Consider the following 27,278-nt stretch of genomic DNA (forward strand, 5'->3'; position numbering starts at 1 on the left):
TTTGCATTCTTAATCCTAGGGGTTACTGTGTTAATGTTTGCACTTTCCTGTAGACCCTTGATGGCACTCACAGGTTCATTGCCAGATAGTCTCTTGGCTACTGCTCTTGCACAATTCCTAATCAATCAGCAGTAGGAGTGATTTTTAAAATTAGAGATCAGATTATGTCATTCCCCTACTCAAAGTCCTTCTGTAACTTCTTCTTATGCTTAGAATAAATTTCCAAGTCCTTAGCTTGAATGCTGTCTGACTACTGTCTAGTTCTGCAGACTCATCTCCTCTGCTCTTTCCCTTTGTTACAATACTATGCTCCTGCTAACTGGCTCTCTCTCATACCCTAGAATACATCCTATTCCTCCTGCATCTTGGTTTTCTCACTCTCTATTCCCTTTAACTTCATGCTCTTCTCTGTACTTCTCCACGTAGCTAGCATTTTATCATCTCTCATGTCTCAGAGAGGTTCCCTCTGTTCACTTGTCCTCATGTAGCTCTCCGTCTCTTCCCCTCCTGCCAAATTTCTCTATCTACTGTTTCCATTATAGCACTTATCGAAATTTATAATTATTCTGTTTGCTTTTTTGTGTGTGGGTCCCTTCCGATGGATCATAAGCTCTGTGAGTACAAGGATGTTGGTACTCATCACTAGAGTATTGCCAATGTTTAGTATACAAATCTGACATATAGGAATTCAGTAAATATTTTACTCATTCAACAAATATTTATTGAGCATTTGTTATATACCAGACCCTTTTCTGAGCATCATGGATATGTAAGTGAACAAAACAGATAAAAATCTCTTGACTTTCTAAAGAACAGAAAATTTTCTTGTTTTATCTTTATGTATACTTTTCTTATAGTGTTCTTCTAAGTTCAAATATGGTCTTTGAGTAAAAAATTGTCTGAGATCATATGTGTGAGACTAATTTTATTCCTTCCTGCATTTAAATAATTTTAATAAGATGTACAATTCTAGCTTCTGGGTTTTTTTTTTTTTTCTTCTCTATTTTCAAAGCAATACCTCATTATATTCTTGCCTCCAAATTTGCTGTCAAGAAGTCTGATATTAACCTGACTCTTTATTTATTGAACTCCTCAAATTATCACCATACAATTTTCTAACGAAAGAAAGCTGTTTATTAGAACTGATGACAGTAAAGGAGAGCACTGAGTTTTGCAGTGTCACTGAAGGGGGCAGTCAGGGTAAGATATTTGTAGGGATTTCTGGCCTGGGCTCAGGTGGTTTAAGGTGGATCTTTCAAAGTGGGAAAATGATTGAGATAAGGCAATATTTGTGACATAATGGTTTACAACTGATGGGTTTAACAAGGTGGGAAATCTGAAGAGAGTCTTGATAAGTAAGCTGTTGTTTAATAAAGGAGCTCTTTGCCCAGATGAGCAAGATATTACCTCAGCTAAACAGGCAGGAATTTATGAATGTAAACAGTGAAATAATGATTATTTATTGGTTACAATCTTACCTTTCTTGTGCAAAGGTTTCTAGAACAATTAATTAACATTGACTTAGCTATTCCTAATGAGGCATGGGGTTGCAGTCTCATAGGGGATATGCTTTTCCTCCCATCTTTTAGAATCTTTTTCTGTCCATAAGGGGGTTGTTCTTATACCCTATGTGGCACTATGGATTCTTTCAATCTGAGGTCTTATATAACTTTGTGTGGTTATGAAAATTATTGGTGATTACTGATAAAAATATTTCCTATACTCTATTATTTCATTTTTGCTTTCTGTGACTGACATTTTATAGATACTGCCCCTTGTATTTCTATTCTCTATTTCTATTAACTTTTATATTTTACAAACTGAGAGAAATTCATGACCAGTTCACTGATCCATTCTACTGTTGTTCTACCAGTATCTCCAGTTATTTCTTCTTAATGATTTCTTATTCCTAAGTTTTTCTCCTACTATTTTTATAATTTTGTAGAGATTAATATACATATTTTAGCCTCCTGTTATCTGGCATATTAACTATATTTCTCCTATTGTAGTATATTCAAATTTCTTTCATAAGATATCTTGAATTTTTCCCTCTGTGCTCATATTCCTCTGTAAGTATCAGCAGATGACTAAAGTCTTATGCCCTCCTGAAGATTTTTGCAACAAGAGTGAGAATCATATTCCAGAGCCCTGAGTGATGCATGTGTTGATACACATTGCAGTTGTCATTCCTCTTAGAGTTGTAATTCCTTACGCAGCTGACAAAAGCTTAGTGGTAAAGATGTACAGAGAAGAAAAATAGGTAAAAAGTGAAAATATTTTGCACAGTTGACTTGATAGCTTAATAGCTATTGACTGGAAGTGCTAACCGAATTTGAGGCAAGTGTTTAAAGCCATTTGACCCTATTTATTTTGTTCCTTAGTCTAAAATGCAGTAGAATAACTCTAAGAGTATAGTCCTTAATTCACTGATTCTTTAAGAACTTTAAGGCACCGGTGCAAAACTGTGTAAGTCACAATCTCTTGTATACAGACCTGTAAGAAATGCTCTAAATCTAAGAGATCCATAGGGTTTATAAAGGTGCATAAAAAGGGCCATATAACCTTGCCTTGAGAGGAAGGAAAGTCCTCAGAGGCTGTAATAATACTTCAGAGAAGGTTTTACAACATGGCAGGAGTTGCTAGGGGTTCCAGGGGAGGAAAAGTATTCAAGTTATAAAGAACAGCATGAGCAAAGGCTTAGAGGTATATAGTACTCAGTCAGTAGTTTGATATTCTTGGAAGTGTAAAATAAGGTGTGCCAGGAGCAGTCTTGGAAGCCAGATCATGAAGGTACCAGTAGCCCATGATAAGTTAGTCTTTTTTCTGTGAATGGTTATTGTCTTATAGGGGCTGTAAGTGAGAGAGTGATTCAGTCAGATTTGCATTTCAGAAAGATTAGGTATATGGTCTTGGGGAGGATAAACAGGAAGGATGCAAGACTAGTATCAGTGAGATTATTTAGCAGGAGATGGCTGTAACCCATGTAAAAGAGGATGAAGAACTAAAGTCAGTGATGTGGCAGTGATGGAATGCTGTTGAGCCGTTGCAATGTGGCCAGTAAGATGTAAGAAGTGATTCTTAATATTATTTAATTTTTGTTAATTTACACTGAAATAACTACATGTGACTAATGGCTGCCATATTGGACAGCACAGGTTGGTCTGGCAACATAGATTTTATAGCATATTTTAAAATGCATGTGTGAGTTCCACGGAGCATTCTAACAACTGATGGATAAGAATAAGGAGAGGGATAGGTGAAGAGCCACAAGCAGAAGTCTGGTCATATCAACACTTTGGCATTGGGCAGAAGAAAATGAGTCTGTGCAAACTACTGAGAGAACAGGAATGTTGAGGTAGGAGATGACACATTAGAGAAGAGTGTCACAGCACCCAACTCAGAACAAGTTTTATTTCAGAGGGCTTGTCTTCAGAGGCTACGGAAAACTCAAGTATCATAAGACCTGAAAAGTGCTAAATGTGCCTGGCAACTAGCAGGATACAATTAAGAAAAAAATTTCATTCATGACAAGGATAAATACCATGTCAGGGACAATCAATGAGTAAATGAAACATGAGCTTAAAGTTTATAAACTCATCTTGTAAACTTGAATAAGAGACATAAGTTCATTTGTGACTTGAGGAAAGAAGTACATTTGCAGAAAGAGGTTTCAGGCATGAAAGAAGGCGACTATGGTGTGGCCAGGCGAGGTGGCTCACTCCTAGGCCAAGGCGGGAGGATCACTTGAGCTCAGGAGTTCCAGACCAGACTGAGCAAGAGCAAGACCTAGTCTATATTAAAAACAGAAAAAATTAGCCAGGCTACTTGGGAGGCTGAGGTAGGAGGATTGCTTGAACCCAGGAGGTAGAGGTTGCTGTGAGCTAGGCTGATGCCACTGCACTTCAGGCCAGGGTGATGGAATGAGACTCTGTCTCAAAAAAAAAAAAGAAGAAGAAGAAGAAGAAGACGATGACTATGTAAAGTGTAAAGTGTTAGGGAAGTGGGAATGGAGAGAAGATAAGACAGTGGGATTAGCAGCTGGAGTGAGGAGAGACTATCTTTTCCCTTGAAATCTGGTGGGGCAGGGGAAAGAAATAGATCAATGCATGTGTTCTAACTCTCAGGATGAATATTCAAATTTTGACCGCTACATATGCTTTCTAAAACATATTTTCAAAATCCCATGAGATGAAAATCCAGCTAAATAAAAATTTTTGCCCTGCATATGCTCTTCCCCTCAATATGTGTATTTTTAAAATGGGGATATTTGGTGTTTAGTTTTAAGTTTGGTCCTTGTTAACTCTTAAGGGGCCTCAATATTACAAATAAATACAATGTCAATTTCCTTCTTTAAAATTCTAGGATGTCATCATATTTGAGTTAGTAAAGTGGTTTTTGTTGTTGAGTAATATAATCTCATTGTCTTAGAATTTATAGAAATGCCACTAAAACTTTTTAAAAGACTTTAGTAGTTCACTGTACTTTTGTAACATCAAAACAAGAGAAAACTGAAAACTTTTGGCAGCTTTTTTTTTTTTTTTTTTTTGGTTGGACTAAGTTACAAATGTTTCAGTCAATACATGACATTTTTGGTGTAAGACTTGCAACTCCTGAACTATATATATATAGTTTTCTGTCCAATGAAACTAGAAGGGGTCTGAAATTCAGAGTGATAGCAAAAATCAGAGCATATGCTTTTATGTGGAGTATCTGATATGCCAAAGATTAATGAGATAATATGCTATGAAAATAGCAAGAAAAAATTCAAATTGGATTGAGTGTGAATGAGCTAAGCCAGGAAAATTTTATTTCATGTCATATTCCAGAAAAAAGTACAAATAAAACTTAAGTGTGTATAGTTTTATTTGTAACAAATAACAACAAATAAGAGTATTTCTCACTGTATCATGGGATCACATCTGTATACACGTATCTTTTTGATAATGAACAAGAGAAGAAAAGGAAGGAAAAAAAAGCTGTTTTGGGGAAATTCATTTTACCTTTAGTAATATATATACTAAGGAGTAGAGCTTTCTATATATTTCCTTTCTCTTATGTTCTTTGCAACTCAAATTCACTGTTTTTTCCACCTTACAACTAAGCTTATCCTTTAGGAAATATGCCTTCGGATCTATATAAATACCTGGAACTTTCTGTTTTCTGGTATATCTCTATGTTGCTTAGATAATTGTAGTTTTAATCTTTAGTGATGATTTTTTAAATTTCTCTTGGGATCAATACCAAGTGGTAGCACTCTCCACATTTTTGTTGTTTTAAATCCCCAGCTCAATTAGGGAAAATAAATTTTAGTTTAAAGGGTCCTTTAAATTCTGTAATTGCATAGTGAGAAAAAATCTTTTTCCCTTCAGAAAGTTCGTTCTAAAAGTGCAGGACAAGCAACACTCTTTTATTTCAACATTTTAGGTCAAGATATTTCCTACAAGTCCCCTGTTCTTCAACAGACTTTTTATCCAGCAGTAATTCCCTAGTTGCTGATAAGTGTGTCAGCTCAGAAACTCCATCAGCCTTATCAGCACCTTCCACTTGCTATGGCATTCATATAGCACAGTTATAAAATGTTAAACTTGATTTTTTTGTCCTTCAGTTAGTATCCCTGCATCTCAAGTCATCAAAAAGGACAAGTCTATGTACTGAAAAATTGTAGAATCTTCCTTATTCTCTTAAGATTGTAGCCATCGGAGTTGTGAGCGCGCTCTCTGTCTCTCTCTCTCTTTCTCTCCTCTCTCCCTCTCAGTCTTTCTCTCTGTTTATGTTTTAAGATTCCACTTTAAATGTTTAATTTTTTAAATTTAATTCACTTAAAATTTAAATATGTTTAAAATCTATCTGGCCTTCCTAAAGTACTTTCTGATATTTTTTCAAATTCAAGAGATTGTAAAAGGGGATGAGAGTTAATAAAAGATCTTTCTCAGCACTATTTGATTCTTATCTTCCCACTCAATTTTTTGGTAAGTGTTGATTTCCTCATATTATGGATAAACAGATTATCTGATATAATATTTCATGCCCAGGTCACCTCTTAAATACAATGTTGACTGGAGTATATCTTCCCTTTTTGGCAGCCTCGCTCTTTTAAAAATGTACTTACGAAGTTTACATTTGTGGAAGTTATCTGGATTAAATGAAATAGATTTTAACAAGTCTAATTTATCCTTATCTGCCCTCTTCGCCCAAGTTTTCCAGTACCTCTATTCTATCCACCATTCCCTTATTGTCACTGACATCCTGTACATTAACAATGAAGAGTAAAATGCTGTTCCCTGCCTAATTCTTTGATAGCATCATGTATAAAATCAAGTAAATGAAATAAAATAAAATGCAATTTTTCCATTCTCTGGGCTGATTCCTAATTTTGACTGAATCATAATCCACATGAATTTCTGATATGATGTGTGTAACTGTGTGCATATTTGCATTTTAATCTGTATTTTGAGTAAACTACATTCAAACACTTGCCTCAAGCAAAAAACAGTATTGGTAGGAAAGCTTGAATTCAACCCTAAAAGAAAAATTCACATATTTTTCCAAGAGGCATGGGTAAGAACAAAGTGAGATAATAGAGAAGTATATATACTGCTGAAATAGAATATAAATGCCAGTTACTATCATTATGAACCACTTAGACTGTAGTCCTGATAAGATTGCAGTTTGAAGGACAAGGCGTTGATCCCACACACTCCTAAGGATACTGACCTGGGACCAGGAAAAGACATGCTGGGGAAGTGGGGGACCACTGACCTTCTAAGGCCAATATTTTAAAGGCATCACGGATGCACAAATGGGACATTCAGGATTAGATTATCAAAATGACATAGTATCATAAACATCTTGATTTATTGAAGTTTTAGTTATATTGGAGGAATATTAAATTCTCCTTGTTATTCTATAATGTAAATGCTATTTCTGTTATTCTAGAATGAGTCAAAGCATCCCCAAAATAGTGAAGTTATACTCAGGCATCAACCAAATAATTTGCCCATCTAAAATTAATACATTTTGAACAGCCACTTTTGCTTAGTTTATGAAGGTACCTTTACAAAATGCTAAGTCTAACATGTCAGAGAGAAAAAAACTATGAAATAATTGTTTTGTATATTGGTTCTGGAATCTAGATATTTGAGAAATCATGATGAATGATCTGAATGTCAGAGAGTGAAACTTAACTTGGTAATGGAATAAATTAAGGTAGAATGGAAACAACATAACATTTTCCAAACTGAAAATATCACATTAAATATAACCATAATTGTCAATACAGTGCATGTTTAGTGTACAGTTAAAGCATTATTCAAATCAGATTGATTTACTCATAAAATGATTAGGCTTAAAAAGACCAGTTAAAACAAATATGCATGTTTAGGTACTTACAATGACCCATTTTTATTTTGCATATAAAACATGTAAATAAACATGTGAGTTTAAGTAACAGAATGATAAAATAGTTCAGATGATAAGTATGAAATGAGAAAATAACAGCTCTAAAGTAATTATATTAAAAATGTAATACATTTTTTCTATAAATTTGTATCACTAGGATGATAATAAATCAATATAGCTTCCAGCAACTTTGTTACTAATTTATCTCAACATGAGATTTCATTTATTTGAAGTAATGTCTTCATCTTCAATTGTATCTTTACTGTAACTTCCAAATAATACATTTTACAGTGACTACATTCCTGTCTTGTGGCTTATTGTTCATGATATAAAGGGAACAGAATGAAGAAAATAGCATTTTTATAAATGTCTTTCTATTTAATCCCTTTCCAAATCCTTCTTTTGGAAGACTTCTTTTTGGAAGTCTAAGCTCATCTTTATGGATTTCAGCAATACACATTCTTTCCCCCTCAAAGAGCTCACAAAGACGAAAAAATAAAATTATGTTTATCAGGCTCAGTATATTTTTTTGACAGTAATGTTATTTACATAAACTTTGATGTCAATATTGCTAGCATTAAGAAGAGAATATATAACAAATATAAAATATTTTGCCAAGATAATGGTATTCCATAATCTCAGTAGCATTTCCATGATTAGCAAAATTGACCGTGAATGGCCATTTGAATATCCCTGGTCTAATTTTGAAACCTTAAAGATACAGCCTCTGCTTTCCAAGTGCTTTGTTAAAAGCCATATGTATTTGACACATTTTGTAAATAATTTCTAAATCTCTATAGATGCATTCTCTGATAAATGTCACTTTTAGAGTAACTTTGTAAATAACTTATCAAATACTGACCTTATTTTCCCTTAGATTAGGACTTTGTACCTTGTGTTTTTAAATAACTGAATAACTATTAGTTCTATTTCCACTATTTATGGGAGGAAAAACCCTTAACTCTTAGAAGTTATTGATATCATTGTTGGAAAAAAAGTATAATGTGTAATAATTTTAAAAGCATACCAACATTAATCCTTGTGACTTTTGTTTGTACTTTCAGAGACAAAGAAATAGCATGGCATGAAACATGGCTCAGTTCTATTACAAAAGAAATGTTAATGCCCCCTACAGAGATCGCATCCCTCTAAGGATAGTACGGGCAGAATCAGAACTCTCACCATCCGAAAAAGCCTACCTGAATGCTGTGGAAAAGGGAGATTATGCCAGTGTCAAGAAATCCCTAGAGGAAGCTGAAATTTATTTTAAAATCAATATTAATTGCATTGACCCTCTTGGAAGAACTGCTCTCCTCATTGCAATTGAAAATGAGAACTTGGAGCTCATCGAACTTCTCTTAAGCTTTAATGTCTATGTTGGAGATGCTCTATTGCATGCTATCAGAAAAGAAGTCGTTGGAGCCGTTGAGCTGTTACTGAACCACAAAAAGCCTAGTGGAGAAAAACAGGTACATGTAAAAATATAATTTTTAATTAATTTTGCCTGCAGAAGTTTTCTTTAGATGGTCAAATTCTCTGAAATTTTAAGAAATATAAGCATCAAAATCAGAACTGTTATAACAGAAAACTATGTTAAGTATGCAGTTCCCTCTACTTGCACTTCCTGCCCTGGCAAACCGTAAGTGATTGTGAGAACTAAAGCAAAACAAAGCAACCTATGTAGCCTTCTCATAAATTGGAAACATTTCTATGCAGTGCTCAACATATGTTGTTTGTAGCTTAATGTGTATGTGTGGGTGTTTTTCCTCTTGTCTTTCATTTTCCAACATTCTCACACTGAATTGTTTTTTTTTTTTTTCTTTCCCTACTTAACCTACTTTTCTAACTTAACCTGCTTGCCCATTCTGGGCTTCTGCATCCTACTGCACTAGTGAGTTGCACAATCTATTTGGATATTGTCCCTTAACAAACTCTAATAAATTCTTTCAAATTGAGACTTAAAGAAACAAAAAAAGATTACTAGGAAATAGCTGAACCCTGACTATAAGCCTAACTATATCAAATTTACTAATGGTAAAAATGGGTAAAAATGTAGATAAATCTTATTGTTATCAATAGAAAATAAACTATAGTGGCACACAATTATAAACACAATGTATTTTTTTTTTTCTATCACGCTGTCTTTTACCAGGAAGTGAGACACCATAGACAGGAATGAATAAGGAGTCTGTTTTTGTCTGTCTAGAATCCTTCCCTTTGTTACTGCCCTGGATCTGAATTATCTATTTGATCCTTTTTCCTTTCACCCTGAACTCTTCACTTCCCCTGCATCAAGGCTAATTGACTAATTGCAAAGACATTGCATATACTGCAGTGGCTCAAAAAGCTGTCTTTTAAAGTACAATCTCATAAAATGTGTGTTATTACAGCTCTAACAATTTCTGCCCTGTTTGATGATACACACATCTCTCTCTGCAAATGATAGTCTACCAGGAGGTGTGACTTTCTTTTAAAGCAAGCTCTGCTGTGGCTACCATTATCTTTGCTTTCCTGGAGGACTTTAATCAAATCCTTGCCAAAAGGAAGAGAACCTCGTGGCTGTGGCTGTCTGCCTATCTTCTCAAAAGTTTGTGTTTTATAGTCCCTTCTTATTATGTCTCACCCCTGTTCACCCCTTCCCTGTACCTGAACCAAAACTTTGATAAAACAACACTCCACAATAACAATTCTTCCCAGCTTGTTGCTTTGCCAGCTTTTTGTTATTTCATACACAGTTGTTTGTAGTTTGTGGTTTACCTTCTCATCATATTGGTAAAATTTTACTGATAAGAAGATTTGTTTGTTTTACATATACTTTCAAACTTGAACAAAGCTTGATTGGGGTAAATAGGTAATGATAATATCTAAAGATGTATTTTAAGTTTTATCCCAGTTTTTCACCACTAAAGAGGTACAGTACACAAACAGGAATCAGTAAGAGTCTTTTTGTCTGTGTAAGTTTAAATGCTACAACTTTAGCTACGTTGTGATTCTGAAATCCCTCCCACAATCATATTCCTAAAATATTTGTGTTTTCTAATGGCAATGACAATGATATTGTATACCCTGTTGTTTTATATCTGTATAGACAACCATAAGACTGATTTTGTGCCTGTGGTATAAATCTTTCTAGATTGAAGCAAGTCTATAGAATAAAACTGCCATTGAATGTGATTTTTATGTTTATTACTAAAGAACCTTCTTAGTGCTATTTTCTAGAGAACATTGACCATAAATTTCAATGTCTCTTTAGTCAATGACATTTGTACTGACCAGGATAATTTGGTGTCTGGAGACATGTGCTATTATGAGAGTGTTTGTTGGAAGATGTTCAACTTCTGAGCCAAACTCCAGCCTCACAAGTAGGTCCTGGCTCCTCAGAGGCACTTGATCCGGACCCCGATTATTAATACAAGGCAGTAAAGGTTTGCGATCTGCCAGGACTCTGAAATATCCCAGGCCATGTGTTTCTGGAAGATTTCTCTTGTATCAGTATGCTGGCCAAGAATTCCTTTTCTATTTGTACATTCTAGAATTCCTCTTCAGTGAAGGCACTCAGAATAAACAAAAATTGTATCTTTTTGTTTGAACCTTATAATTTTGAAAGACCAATCCTAACCTACCTTAGAGTTCCTGGTATCTTAAATGAAAGTGAGGTTTTACACTAACATGAAATGTACACAAGGTAGCATACAAAAGACTCCCTCAGGGCCTGGGCAGTACCAAACCCCATTAGAACTTGGCTGTTTTTTTTTTTTTTTTTTCCTTTTTTTTTTTTTTTTATTTCAGCATATTATGGGGGTACAAAAATTTAGGTTACATATATTGCCCTTGCCACCCCCCCCAACGAATCAGAGCTTCAAGCGTGTCCATCCCCTAGACAGTGCTCATCACACTCATTATGTATGTATACACCTATCCCCTCCCCCACCACATCTGCTCCACACCTGATTAATGTTATTCCTCAATGTGCTCTTAGGTGATGATCAGTGAAACCAATTTGATGGTGAGTACATGTGGTGGAGAGCTTGGCTGTTTGTGATTTTCTCTGGTAATTCCTCTTCTAAGCAAGGCCATCTTTTGGAATGAGAGTTTCCATAAATCAATGTGCTGCAGGTAGCAAATACGTTCATGACAAGATTTTTTGTTCCTTCATAAAGTGGGATTTCTTAGATTATTCTTGTGATCCTTGAAAGCCATTTTGTGTATTATTATAATTCACTGAATTTTCAGACTCATGGGTATCCCCAAAGACCCTGGAACACATTGTTATTCATTTTGTTGGGGTCATTGAAACCAAATGTTAAAACCTGAAAATAATAATAGCCAACTGGACAAAATAAATGTATTATCTTAAAATGTAAAGAAAGATGTTCTAATAAAAAATATCATACGAATCTGATTTTCAGAACACTAAGATTCTAAAATGTGATTAAGTGTGTGTTAGAAATACATTCTCCTTTTATAAAGTTGTCACATTAATTTTCTTCTCTGAGAAAATATTTAGTATGGCAGCCTCAAACCGTGGAGGCTGTGAGATTTCAGATGAATGCGTGTCCCCTTCAGGCACAGTCACCAGGGAGCACTTTCCGGATGTTTGCTCTGCCGGGTCACGTGCCAGGCTCTGAGGAGGAGACATTGTTCCCATTCTCTCGAGTCTCAGGTCCAGTTGTGAAGAGAGAAAAGGGAAAATATCATGGGAAAAGGAATAAAGGTCGTCACCATTGAACAGATGAAAAGAAAAATGAATCCTCAGGTACTTACGAAGTTAAATTGACTGGATTTGGCAAATACAAAATGTTAGCGGGTAGAGGGCAGGGGAGCAGAGGAAAGGCTTGAAGGGAAAAGAGGAAGAATGTTGAAGGGTTTACACCTTGGAAAATTTAACACTGTCAACTGAGATAAGACCACGAGAAAAGGTTTATGGGACCAGATTGGGTGTACTTAGTGTTTGATTTATTGATATTGATATCTAGGAATTAATTAGAAATATTAGATTTAAGAATGCAGTCAGGGATTGGTATAGAGATGATAGTAAGGACACTGAACAAAAAAAAAAATCACCTGTCTTCCTGGAGCTCCAACGTTGATTTTCTCTTTTTGCCCTTATACATTGTTTAAATGTTGATAATTTTGAGTCTATTAAATGATTTCCTCAATGCAGCATTTAATGAAAATATTTAGATTTGCCAGATAAATAGATGGCAACAGATCAGTAAATATTTCCTTCTATATTTAGTGTAGACCTTTGTAAATCTGACTATTGAGTTCTTATTGTTTTAAAAAAAATTACTGTAAAATCATGAAAAGAGTAATACTTAGTTTAGTTCTTTCTTGTAATAGACAACACAGAGAACCTGTGGTTCTCCGCGTTAAGCAGGAATCATTACACTGATAGTCTCTGATGATTTTACTGAACTTCTCTTTCTTTTTTTTTTTTTTTTTTTTTGAGGCAGAGTCTTGCTTTGCTGCCCGGGCTAGAGTGAGTGCCGTGGCGTCAGCCTAGCTCACAGCAACCTCAAACTCCTGGGCTTAAGCGATCCTACTGCCTCAGCCTCCCGAGTAGTTGGGACTACAGGCATGCACCACCATGCCCGGCTAATTTTTTCTATATATGTTTTAATTGGCCGGATAATTTCTTTCTATTTTTAGTAGAGATGGGGTCTCGCTCTTGCTCAGGCTGGTTTCGAACTCCTGACCTCGAGCGATCCACCCGTCTCAGCCTCCCAGAGTGCTAGGATTACAGGCATGAGCCACCGCACTTGGCCCTGAACTTTTCTTTAACCTTCTTAGTACCTTATTTCTCTAGAACGAATAACTGGAATGACTTCTTAGCCTCTTTTTCAGTCCATTGATTGGTTGCTTGACTTTTAATTATCTCTAGCAGACCTTTGTCTTAGATGTCTTCTAAGGCCAGATTGAATTTTAGGTGTAGCTGCTTCAGTAAATGTTTACCAGAAGCAGAACTTGCTTACCCATTTTTTTGGCTTAGATCAGTAGTTGTCAATCTTTAGCATCATAACTGGAGAACTTGTTAAAACACAAATTGCTGGATCCCACCGGCAGAATCAAGGCCCTGGAATTTGTAGTTCTAAGATGTACACAAGTGCTCCTACTGCCGGTCCAAAGACAACACTTTGAGAACCACTGACTTAGGGGACGTTGAAAGGTATAGAAGACCTACAGCTGTACATTTTATGTTAGATGTGTTGAACTACACTATGTTAACCTAGTTTTCAGGAAATTTCAATTAATTCCCTTAAATATTAGTAAGTGGTATTTAATATATGAGTTTCCCAATTTCAATAATGTCTTTATTGTTGGTCACCCCCTTTGGAAAAAAGACTTTGCTAGATATTATTTATTAGTTCTACAGTTAAGATCCTAGAGTATTTAGTTGAAGACACTTTGGTTTTAAAATTCTACTAAAAGGAATCCAGAATTTTATAATTGGGAGAGATCATCAAATCAATCATCTCATTTTACAAAGGAAGGAAAGAAAAGGGGACCCTTTGTTGTCTGGGGTGGGCCAGACTGAAAGGATCTATGAATTAATAGCTGGCAACCAACCTTGATGTGGCCTGGATGATAATAACATGACAAAAAATGAGAACAGTAATAATAATAACATTCATTGAGTCTGTCACTATGCTAGTAACTGTGGTCATTTTACTCCCATTATCTCATTAACATTTACATTACCCTATGAAGGAAGGTGCTGTTGTTATTCCCCGCTTTGCAGAAGGGGAAATGAAGGCAGAAAAAGGCTTCAGTGCCACGTGCCAGACCACAAAGCCAGGCAATAGCAGTGCTGGAACTGAAGAGTCCCTGAAGATAACCACGGTGCTGATCTGGCTGTAGCCACGGCGCCGATTCAAATTGGAGTCTTTTAAATCATTAATTCATTATCCTAATTAGGATATGAATTAAACAAATTTAAATGTGTCTCTAGATCTACATATTCAGACTATGTCTCATCCTGAATATTATTAATATAATGCCATTTATAATTTTGTTTCTCAATACATATTAATTGTGGCCCTACACACTCCTTGCCATAGCATCACACTAAGGAATAACAAAGTCATTAGAAGCTGTGTTCATTGTACTCGTTAGACAGGTTTTCACCTATACCCTGCTCATGCCTCCCTCTTGCTTGATTGCCATTGAGTTTTACTCAGTGAACACTCTCTGGGGGAGAGGCACACTTTTAACTCTAACTCAAACATTACAAAAGTGATCCATGTAACTGAAAACATACATACCCCCATAATTCTTTGAAATTAAAAAAAACGTTAAATGATTAAAAAAAAGCTGTGAAATGCTGCGGAAGAGCACAGAATGAAGGGATAGAAATGCTGGCTTCTAGTGCTGTTCACCACTTGCTAATTGGACAAGTCTCTGAATCTCAGTTGTTAATCAGGATTGTAGTCTTAATCTTATCTGCTTCTTCAAGTCCGGTGATGTTCAAATTCTGCAGAAGTGTTGTTATTAGGGAACAGATAATAACAGCATAAAATACTGGCATTATTATTGCATTATGCCATTATCTCTGTCTTCTTATTGACAAGCAAATATACTAATAACACAAAATATGCTGAAAAGATTAAGTTAAGCATCGGCAATTTACCCTCTAGAGTGCAAGACTTCTTTTTTCATTTGAAAAATGCAATCATTGGAAACAGAAACCCAGTTCAGGGAGAGCAAAAGAGAATTTAATTCAGTTTACATTTTTGTTTCCATCTCAGTGCATGTAGGAGATCTTTTTTATAGTCTCAACAGATCTGTTAATACAATTTGTGGCTTTGGAAACATTGCCAGTTATGTGATCAGAAAATCAAGCAGTCTGAAATAGGAGATTAGTCTTAGCATATTAATGCAAATATATATCTAACCAAAAATATATACTGCTAACAATATAGAATATTTTTCAGTTGATATGGATGCTAATAAATATATCCCTGGGTACTGGGCATAGAACTGTGTTCTTTAAACAAATCTAGATTTTTCAGATTGAATCCATGTATTTTCTGCTTCAAGATTCAGATATGGCAAAAGTTCCATTTTTGATTCCTACATTCATTGGATTTTCCACATTAGGCTTTGGAACAAGTCTACAGTCTCATGAATTTAAATGGTGATTATTAAATGATACTGTATACCAAGATAGTCTATAAGCTCTAATCCTTAGAGCCACCCTCTGTGGGGTGAAAACATTTTAACTTTTCTTAGTGGTTAACCCATTTGAGGTTATTCCTTTCTGTTTGTCTTTATTACATCCTGTTTTAGGTCAAATCCTGAATATTGACAGTATGTGAGCCTCAATATGTGTAACCTTAACTTGGGTGCCATCAAAATTCAGAGACAGCAAGAGCTAGAGAGAGCAAGGGAAAAAGAGAAAGTTATAGTAAAACATTAAAGATGCTCATTTCTCCTCCTAAGATACTAAGAGACATAGCTAAGTCATCAATTATATTTCTTTATCTTCCAATGTAAGTTATCAATAGAAAAGTTGTTTACAATATTCTCTTAATGTGCCATTAACATGAAAAAGCTGAAAATTAGCCTCCAATTTGATCTTTATAATGTAGTCAATATAAGCACGTACTTTGAAAGTCTAAAAAATAAATTGAGTCTTATTATTCCACAGCAGGGAGTTTAAAAGCTGTTACAAGATAGAGCAAAGTCTGTGTTTAGTCAGCTGGCAAATGGCAGCCACGAGAGATCTGAATAATTCTGTCCTAAAAGACAGAATTTTTAAAAGATGAACTATGTTACGCTATTAATATGATAAAGTGGTTTAGGCTATCTGGTTATTCTAACTCATAAAATCATACACCATTTAACCTCCTTAGTCATGTCAACATGTTTTTTTTCTTTTGCCCTGAAGACCAGCAAATCATAGATAATAATCCCTGTGAAACATGTTTTCTTGCTCTTTCCTCTCAGCATAAAACACACTTACTGTGAAAGCAGAAAAAACATTAACTATGTTTGTAGCACACAAGAGTAAAGGGATTTTAGCCCTTCCTGAAAAATTAGATAAAACAAAACAAAGAAAATAGCATCAAGCAATAAAACATACCTCCATGTATTTAAGGATTTCTTTTCCACAATGTGAAAATACAAGACAGGGCTCTTGTTTGTTTTTAGGCAGAGAAACTGAGTCATATAGGTGGATGGATGGAGTAAGATATAATGAAAAGAGTTTAGAGAGAGAAAGATTTGGATATAAATCATGTCTTATGATCTCCCAATTATGTAGTCATTTGAGCCTTGATTTTCTAATAAATAAGAAGGGATCGCAGCTCCTGCACACAGGTGGTTATGTCTAGCACGAGATAAGCACTCTAAATGTATTAATAGGTCTCTTCACTTTGACGCCATTTTAAAGTTATTAAATTCTTATCCCCAAAGCACTTTATATTTATTATATTAAACTTGATTATAAATGCATATGCACATTTGAAAAGGCTGAATATTCCTCAAAGCAAATACCCCGTGAAGTGTTCCTGCTAACATGAGGAGTGAATTTATGTTAAAATATGAAAGAATGAAATGAATATTTCAAATGTGGGCTTTGGGAAAAAAGCTTTTGTGGGGTCATTGTTATTAAATCCCTCTAATCCATTATAAACATTGTGATTGAATCTAAAAATAATAACATCATGTTTCAGTAGGCAATATATTAAATGAATTTCTTCTTTAATCATGATACTCTAAATATTAATCATTTAGGAATAATAGTAAGTCATTTAACAATTGTAATTAATTGAATACATAAAGCATTAATGTAATTGGGAATTATGAAAATACATATTATGATGAGAATACTTTGTAACTGTTTTTAACATGCCCTTTCTTTCATTCAGCTATATTCATTTATTCTCTGATTAGAAGCAAAATGAGTAGAGTTTTATGGCTTTAATATCAGAAACACAAGCAAATGAGGATTTAGGTAATATAGAATTTTAAACATTCTTTTCAAGAACCAGTTCTTCAAGCATGTAAAAAATAATTAACATTTAATTTTCAAATGCACATTCTTACATTTCAAAATACCTAGGAGAGAATAATTTGAATGTTTCTAGCACAGAGAAAAAATATTTAAGGTGATAGATATCCCAAGTATACTGATTTGATCTTTACAAAGTATATTAATGTAGTAAGTTATCACATATACCCTGAAACTATGTACACCTATTATGCATCAGTAAAATAAGTAAATAAAATGCAAAAAATAAAATAAAATAAAAAGAGTGCTTTTATTTTCATTATCACAATTTATGTTTTAGCACTCATTTTTTGGATCAGTTAATTTCTAGATATGTCAATGTTCTAAGTCACTGGTGTTTGGATCATCTATTAGAAATACTTGACAATAATTCCAAACCATGAGCTTTGAGGTCTGTAAGAGCTGACTTACAGAATACAGCCATCTGAGAGATTGCTAAAACCCACCCATGAAGAGTGAGTGGTTTTGGAGGGTGAGAGAAATGAATAGTTGCAAGTTTATCAACTGAATGCATACCCTCTCTTCCCTTAAATAAGGCGATGATGGGTAATTGGAGTGGGTCTAATTTTGCCCAATACTTAACCCACTCTGGTGTGTATCCTAATAATAACATCCCTTCTTGGTTTCTGGAATCTCTGAGGGAAACTATATAGATTTGTCTCACTTGGAGATCTAAGCTTAATCATTAAGCATCATTAGTACTATCATACATAAATGTGAATTTTTGATGCAATATTATGAGTAAAGTATAAATTAGAAATAACTATGCATTTATTTAGACTTTATATTCTATTTTCCACTCTCCAAAATATCAGAGAATTTTCAATTAGCAGTGTATTGAATATTTTTCCTTAAAATATAATAAACAGTTTCTTTTTAATTTTTTTATTTTATTTTATTTTATTTTGAGACAGAGTCTCACTTTGTTGCCTGGGCTAGAGTGAGTGCCATGGCGTCAGCCTAGCTCACAGCAACCTCAAACTCCTGGGCTCAAGCGATCCTACTGCCTCAGCCTCCCGAGTAGCTGGGACTACAGGCACGCACCACCATGCCCGGCTAATTTTTTCTATATATATTTTAGTTGTCCATATAATTTCTTTCTATTTTTAGTAGAGACGGGGTCTCGCTCTTGCTCAGGCTGGTCTCGAACTCCTGACCTTGAGCTATCCACCCGCCTCGGCCTCCCAGAGTGCTAGGATTACAGGCGTGAGCCACCGCGCCCAGCCATAAACGGTTTTAAAAAGCAAGTGAGTTGAGATGAGTTGTAAATACATTTTACTATTTTACCATAGTCATCTTAGGTCAAGAGATAATAATAAAAATATTTAATAATAATAGAGCATTACAATATATCAAGCATTTTTAAGACCATTGTAAATTGTTACCTCATTTAAGCTTCATAAACATTTTTGCCATAAGTTCTTTCATTATTACCATTTTAAAAAGAGAGGATAACTTGCCCAAAGCACCATCAGTAACTAAGCACTTTAAGTGTCATTCCCTCCGCCCCAGCATCAATGAGACACTACTGATGAGTTGCAGAGTTCATTCTTGTTGACCCTAGTATAGTGGCCATACTATCTTTGTCTTTGTTGAGCACTTGTTTAAATAGTCACTGCTAAATAACAGGGGTTAAAGAAGTGAGAAATAAATGCATGCACATGAGTAGGGAATACAGAAAACTTTTGATTGACTGTTTGGTATATATTTTCACATTTATTTGATTCCTTCCGCTTATACTGAACTGTTATAGATAAGGAGATTGAGGCTCAGAGAGATTGGTTCTTGCCCATGTGAGATTTGAGCATAGGTTTCTCTGTTTTCCAGGTCTTTATTCTTCCTTTGCCAAATTCCCTGGTTACTTTAGCCATTGCATGTCCAGCACAGAACATGCCTACAAAATAAAACTTGTTCCTTAAGCAGCATAGAAAAGTCTCTGCCTGATTATGATGCAGGAGAAGTGTCCTGAAATTCCTTCAGGCGGAGGCTCCTGACCAAATCTTAAATGCATTAAATGACTGATTTAACAAAACTGGTTATGTGATTTCCTCAATTCCTCTTAGATTGTTGTAGGAAGAGACTGGCAGTAATAAGAGAGTCACTGCTGGCACATTGAGAAATTGCTGGAAAGAGGGAGGTGAGAATAGCACATTCACAAGAGTGTAGGAGATGTAATGTCAGGCAACTAACATTTCAGTATTACTCTGTTGGGGGGCCTGACTCAGCAGGTGGAGGGACTCTGGGAGGGGCTCCTTTCTGCACTGAAACCTGGTGGCTGAGACTCTGCAGAGACAGACCCCACCACCCCTGCTGGAGGCAGTTATGTGTCAGACAAAGCAAACCCTGTTCTTGATATATAAACTATCAAACCTGGTAGGCAATGATACAAATTATGAAACACTGAGGGAGTTGACCCCCCTCTTCTTTACTACCATCATATCCTGTCTGCCTCCTCATACCTCTTGGAATATTATGTTGGAAATGTTTCACTTTTCTTCACTTTGTGAGCTTCACAATCCCAAATGGTGAATATGTCTATATACACACATGCATACACACACGTATATGCACACACATGTGATATATACATCTGTGCTAACATAGACTTGATTTATAGTTAAACTTCAATCATGCATTTTTTTCTTCCTATCCTCTCTTTAAAATTTATTTATTGGAGTTGTCCTTCTAGGCCCTGTTTGGACATATTTTCCCTTCACTCTTGGGTAATAGACATAGTAGTTGCATTCAAAGTTTTCTCTTTTCCCTCAATATACTAACTCTGTATGTTTCTGTTTTGTGTGTGTGTGCGTGTGTGAGTGATTTGGGAAGTAGAGAGAAGGGAGAGCATTTGGGGAAAAGAGCATAGTCGTTCGTCGAGCATGGACTTACCAGCTACTTCTGGAGCTTCCTAATAAAACACTCATGCTTGATTTGAGGTGTGTGGGAAAACAGTGATCTCTGACGTCCTCTTGGGAACACAGGTGGCTCCTGGTCCAATTTCAGTTGTCTACAAAAAAATCCACTTCACAAAATGAACCCCTATCTCATTGTCTCAATCCTTTATATTCTTGAAGTGTATGAGAAACCTCTAAATGAGGAGTCCAAGAGTTGTGAACTCTGGAATCTCTCAGCTAAACAGTAACTGGGACCTGTAGAAATTTCAACTTTACCATCCAGCTACCTGTAAAAGGAACACTCAGCTCTTCAATGAATGTTGGCTTTCTTTCCTTCTTCTACATATCCTTAACCGAGTTTATATGCCATGTGTTCAATAAATGTTGAATATAAGAATCATCTATACTTTTAAGAAAAGTAGTTTGATTTTTCATTACTTATATTAGGAAGCTGTGTACCTGTGTGTGTGTGTCTGTGTAATTTAGAAAGAAGGCAGATATAAAAAACAACATCAATAAAAGAAGGTAGAGACCAGTATCACTGTGTTTCTGGCAAAAATATATAAAGAAAAACTACACAGTGGTTTGAGGGAAAGTATGATATAGTGGCGTATTATAGCTATTTTTTTTTTTTTTTTTTGCAGAATAATGTGGTATACTCCTTACCCTGCATGGAATTAATATGAAATAGTTTTGTTATGCACACATAGAACTATTCACTCTATCAGTAAAATACTTAAACTTTAAAAATTTGTGTTTGATAAATTAAAATATGTTAAATATTGCCAATTTATATTTTCTTGCATACCATTAATCCTTTATCAGCTAAGGAGCTTTTGATTCTTCTGGCCTGACCTTAAATTACTAGCCGTAGGAAAGTACACATCAAATATATTCCGTTTGGTGCTTTTCAGCCTAAATTTAATGCCAGACATGGAGACAGTGTTCATTGAATCATGTATTCTAGAAGCACTTGCTTTAGATGAATTTTCCTTTTCCTGCACTATGTAATCCCAACCTAGTCTGCTTGATTCTCTCACCAAAAAGCGAAGTGTCAATATCTAACCTGGAAACAGAGAATTAAAAAGCATTTTGATATCAAAATGTGTTTTTTTTTCTCTGAATAAAGAGAAAGAGAAGGAAAAATCATGATAAAGAAAAACGAACAGAAATCACCCCATAGAAGCATATACAGATTTCCTTAGTGATATTTTAAAGAGTTTGTTCTTAGAAGAGACAGAGCATTGAAATTCAGCATTGTCAGTATAAATGCAGGTTCTCTGTTCACCTAAGTCATACTGTCTCTTTCAATAGATGAGGTAAAGCAGAGCGTTTGTTTTCACCACACTTAAGGAAAAGACTGCCACCTGGTGAATATTTGAGGCTTTTAAGGATACATATATTGGTTTCAAACATCTGGCATGAACTTAAATGTAATAATCAGGTTTTAAATATTTTTTCTTTACTTTTCAGTAGATTAGAGTTTTGTCACTGCAATATTAATGGAGATTTAGTTAAATCATTTTACATCACAAGTTTCCATGAAATTGGTCCATTTCCCTTGATTTTATTAAGTGGTATACGTGCATATTTTGTAGTTCACCTAATTGATATTAAAAACACAAAAAAAATGAGCAAACACAAATTTATGAACCACCATGATTGCTATTTAAGTTTCTTTTTTGCTTAATTGCCCAGCAAAATGACAGAAATGATATTCTAGAATTAATATGATGCTAAAATACTCCATTTTTATTGCAAATCTGATCCAAAAAGTAAAAAGCAGGCAAAGGTAATTTTTCAGTGTGCTGGTGCTCTAACGCGAGTCTTTGATTTTCCCTAGGATTTAGCTCCTTCAGTGTATTTATGTGGGATATGGGAGATGAGGAATTAAACCCTGGTGTTTTTTTCAAGTAAAATGTTGCCCTACAAGCTAGCCTCACACACACACGCACACACACACACACATTCACATTGCACATTAAAATAGAGGTTAAGAAATCTCCTAACTGGTTGCTACAGAACTCATAAATTGCTAACATATTTCATTCTTGACTCTAAATACTGAGTTTGATGGAGGAGGAAATAAAAAAAAAAAAAACCTCTTCTTTCCCTTCACATATGCATTTCTCAACATCAAGGCAAAAATTCCTGCCATACATTCTTTAGATGTGGACAAAATAAAGCCTTCATTCTATCAGGAGGAGTAAGGGTGCCCAGGTATCAGTTTCCTCTTGCCTAGAAAGCCAGTGCACGGTGACATGGCTCACCATGTGTCTTTTTTCATTAGCTTCACACTCTCAATTCCCAGAATTTTTTCAAGTGTTATTTCAGTTATTTTTGTGCAATCTCAAGAGAGAAGTTTTAAAAAACAACTTATTTTGCTAGCACTCCTTAGTTTTACAACCATATTTTTAACCCTGAAGACTTATTTTTTTTTGTGGTCTCACTCTTCCTGAGATGCTTACCAGTCAGCACATCATGTGATATCGATAGATCATATTGTCATCCTCATTTACTTTAAGTTGTTAATTCTTCTTAATGTAGCTTTTTTTTACTTTAATGTGTTTGCTCTAATGAATACTGATATATCAGTGAAAAATTTGTATTATTATGTTGATGTTGCATTTGGGTCTTTTAGAATAAAACCATTTTTCAGTTCATTGTACCATGATGGTCTTTGTAGGCTCAATTCTTCATAAACTTATGAATACCAGTCTATTCATTAGGTGTAAATTACATACACACTGAATCTTAGTCTTTTCTGTTTTCTTCCACTGGCTGCATAATTTGATGTACATCCTAGGTAGTAAATGATGGTTTCTGGGATGGATAGGTAGACGGATGAATGTGGCAGATTTAAAAACCTCATCATCATTCATGAAAATAAAATCAGACAAAGGACAATCTGGCAAGATAAAGTCAAACATTAAAGATCATACAGGCTTTAGTTAAGGTAACAACTCTGACTTAGATAATTTCAGAATGAAAACAACATTAACACGTTTGTTAAGAAATTTTCTGGGAATATATTTTCTTTGCAATTTGGCCTCTACTTCATCATGATGCTGTAAGCGGAGTGGAGTGTTCTGAGGTGCCTTCCACACATTGAAGACTCAAAGTCCCACGTACAGGATGTGGTTGTCTTCGCAGAGATTGCAGTATTTCCATACAAGTCTGTATGTGTTTAATAACATATAAAACACACTTCCAAAAGCTATCTGTAAAATACAGATATATGTTTATATACATATGCTGAAAATATATATATATGTAGGCAGTGGATTTTAGGGTGAATTTTATTTTCTCCTTTTTTATTTTTGACATTTTAAACATTTTTAGGCAATAGGCTATATAACTTTTGTATTCAATAATAGGAAAACATCAATGCTGTCTCAAGGACCATAAGGCTTGGGCACACCACCACAACAAAAGGCAATAGATGAGAAGGAAATTATTAAATATACTGGCAGGTTAGGCATAAAAATAAAGTTGTTTCTTTGACAATATTTAACTACTATTGTTGTAATCAATGAAAGGAACATAAGATTTTGGAATCTTACACTCAGTCAACAGGCCAGTTCTTTTAGTATTCATAAATTAAATCTAAAATGTTATTTAATACTTCTTACATTTAATTTCCCATTATTAATAAAAAATAAAAACCACACTTGCAACAGTTTTCCATATCCTCATTTTTACTATCCTAAGAGTGAAGTTTACTTTCTCCTCCTTACACTTATAAGTCACTCTAACACTGAATAAGCACTTCCGCCCTATTCAGGCCACTTGACCCTGTGACTAGACAGGCAGAAGTGAAGCTGGTGAATTCTGTGCTCAAGGCCATGCAGCCAGTTAGTGGATGAGCCAGGACCACCCGGCTCCTCAGCTTTATCGCCTCAAGTCCAACCACATGTCCGCCTGCAGCCAATCACAATAGCCAGGCAATCAGACTTCCTCCCCTACACGTGTGTCTCTGCTAACTTTGCCGCTTCTCATTCATGGACCATTCTAGTTCTCCTCCTAGCATTTTGGACCAGCATGTTTTACCATCGGGATCCATCATCAATATAATTCTGCTGCATATCTTACTGCCCAAAAGGGTACCTATGAAGTTTTTTATATCTTCTCTGTTTAACAGTTGCTGTGACCAAGAAAAGCTCTGATTGAATTTTCCACATTTAGCACAGATTTAAGAAGTTTAAGTATTAGTTACAGTATGCAATAGTAACTTGCTATATTAGATTGCTGATGCCTCATTTTCTATACTTCCACCTTCTCTATATTTTGAGTGTTCTTCTATCAAAGTGGGTTAAGATATGAGGATTATCCATGTCATTTTGTCCTACCTCTTGCTACATCCGATTTAGAGGATTCTCTTGTGCTTTGTTTCCCACAATTCTAGGAGTCTCAGATCATTTGAAAATTACAGGCAAGCTTGATAATATTTGTTTAAATTTAAGATGTGCTAAGATATATTTTACTCCATGGAACCTTCATTGGAACCTCAAATCATAGGACTTGACATAATTGTATCAACTTACATTCATTAACATAAATCTGCATTAATTCATCTGCAGCATACTTTAAACAAACCTAAGGAAGAAAAATATAAAATAGAAAAAACGAAGACATAAAATTTTATGTTTTTGTTTTAAATACACAAAGGAACACAATATTAAATTATTATGGAGATAGTTTAGTTTGAAATAAAACAAATCTTTCAGAGGTTAAAAATCACACCAAAGTTAATCTTTGTTTTTTCCATTTTATATTTTTCTTCCTTAGGTTTTTTTAAAGTATGTTGCAGATGAATTAATGCAGATTTATATTAATGAATGTAAGTTGATATAATTATGTATAGTTTTAAAATTAAAAGAAAAGTGAAGTCTGTGAACTAAAGAATCTGAGAGTTACTGATAAGAACCCTCAAATTACTTTAGTGATTCAACCTAGTCTGAGCTGGCGGTAATTTAAAGTTGCACTTTGTTTGGTGTATCTGTAGGAGTTGAAATATATTTATCTAGTTGTTTACCCAAGATACAAATAATATTTAATAGTTATGATTTATGATATATCTATAGCAATACACAATAAAGAAGCAAATGCCATTTCAGGAGATACACAGCTTAAATTTTCAGTAACAAAAAGCACGCATTCTAAACTTTGACATCTACACTTACGAAATCGGCCCGCCAGGAAATTATTGTTCTGCCTTTCAGATAAATCAAGCACTATAATTAGGGCTGTGTTTATGTGAGGAGAAACAAATGAATCTGGGAAAACTGAACAAGACAGTTTTCTGGTCTTTCTCTTAACAATCCTAGGATTGTCACCTAACACTAGTACCTCCATGTTACTTCGTGATTTATAGATTATAAGACATTTTCACATTTAATCGTCACCAGAACCCTGTGGGAATTAACTTTGAGAAGTCTTCGATATATGTTTCTTCAGTTCTTATTCCATCGTGAGAAATATCTTTTATAAACTCCCACATTTGAACATGGGAGAATGGAAATGCAGAGAAGTTAACTGACTTTGTCAATTTCACACAGCTAGACATGGCTGAGGCGGGGTTTAGTACATCTCCTTGTTCTTGGTACCAGAGCTGGTCCTAGTTTGTCACAGCTGCCTTACCTGGAAGACGTACAGTCTACTGATGAAGAATTTAGGTTCTGGGGACAAGCTGCATGGATTTCTATGTGACCATGGGCAAGTTATTTGACCTCTCTAACACCTACCATCCTCATTTGTATAAAAAGGATAATAATAATGACTCCAAAAATGATTTTGAGGATTAACTAAGATAAGGCCTAACAAGCTCCTCACATAGGGCATGGCTCATGGTAAGCATTTCATACACATTAGCTATTGCTTATGTTATTATCATCAGACTCCAGGTATATTTACATGTACAGCATCAATTAGTTGAAATGTTTTTTGCCAGACCCTTGTTCATTTTGTTCAAATGTGTGTCATATTTCTAAAATAAACCTGCCACCGAGGTGTCATAGAATTGTATTTACTATGCACCCTATATTCCTTTTCAAATCAATACTATCTCTCTTTGCTGGTATTTCTAATTCAAGTGACCCTTCTGCCTCAGCCTCCTGAGTAGCAAGGACTACATTTTTTGAGTCCCCATACCTGGCTAAACTTTTTGTAGAGAAGTTGTCTTACTGTATCTTCCAGGTTAGTCTCAAGCTAGCTACCACAGCCACCCAGCAATTTTTCTTTTTTACTCAAATTAATATAACCTATTTTATAAATACCAAATTTAAAGGAATAAATATACTTATATTGGATTAACGTCACTTCAGGATGAATTTCACTCCAAAAATTTGATACTTCAGTATTAATAGTTCAAAATGTATAATTTAGTGACAGAGATATTTCTATATTTGGGTAAAATATCACACCCTAGATTTTAAAATGTGTGCCTCAGATTGGTGCAGAGTCACTTCAAGGTGAAATATTTAGATAAACTCTGAGGACAGCAATCAGATTATAACCTATTATTATGTCAATAATTTTTAATGCTACATGATATTAAAATAACTATGCTTCTAATGTAACTAATTTATGGTAGGATTGATAAAAAGATGTTACGCAAATATTCATAAAGTTTGAACAGCATAAAAGCTAGAGAAACCGTAAAGTTATGCCATATAAGAAACAAGGGCATTTGTGTGGTTTCAGGATTCTCTTTTACTTGCCTCTTCTACTTAGTTGTGGTGAAATATGTACTTCAATAACTTGAAATTTGTTTTCAAAAATAGTTGGTTGGGGGGGGTGGTGTTGCTTATTAGCAACGTGGGTATGTTTTCTGGGTGTAATGCCTTGATGTCTATGGATTCTACTTTGGGTAAAATAAGTAAAGAAAGCACCATGTGGTTTTCATCTGCAGGGTTGTGCTCACGATAGTCACATCTGTCCCTAAATGTGCCAAATGGAAAATTTTAAAAATT

General features: G+C 34.9%; 1 protein-coding gene across 1 annotated transcript in view; it reads left to right on the plus strand.

The window, feature by feature from the left end:
• TRPC4 (transient receptor potential cation channel subfamily C member 4) overlaps positions 1-27,278 on the plus strand; it is a 192,097-nt gene that overhangs the window by 62,689 nt on the left and 102,130 nt on the right. Inside the window, exon 2 of the mRNA XM_069467313.1 lies at positions 8,463-8,867. Within this exon, the coding sequence (XP_069323414.1) occupies positions 8,490-8,867 (378 nt within the window). The 5' untranslated portion in view covers positions 8,463-8,489. The remainder of the gene's footprint in view (positions 1-8,462; positions 8,868-27,278) is intronic.

The sequence above is a fragment of the Eulemur rufifrons genome, chromosome 4, assembly GCF_041146395.1.
Source record: "Eulemur rufifrons isolate Redbay chromosome 4, OSU_ERuf_1, whole genome shotgun sequence".
Taxonomy (NCBI): Eukaryota; Metazoa; Chordata; class Mammalia; order Primates; family Lemuridae; genus Eulemur; species Eulemur rufifrons.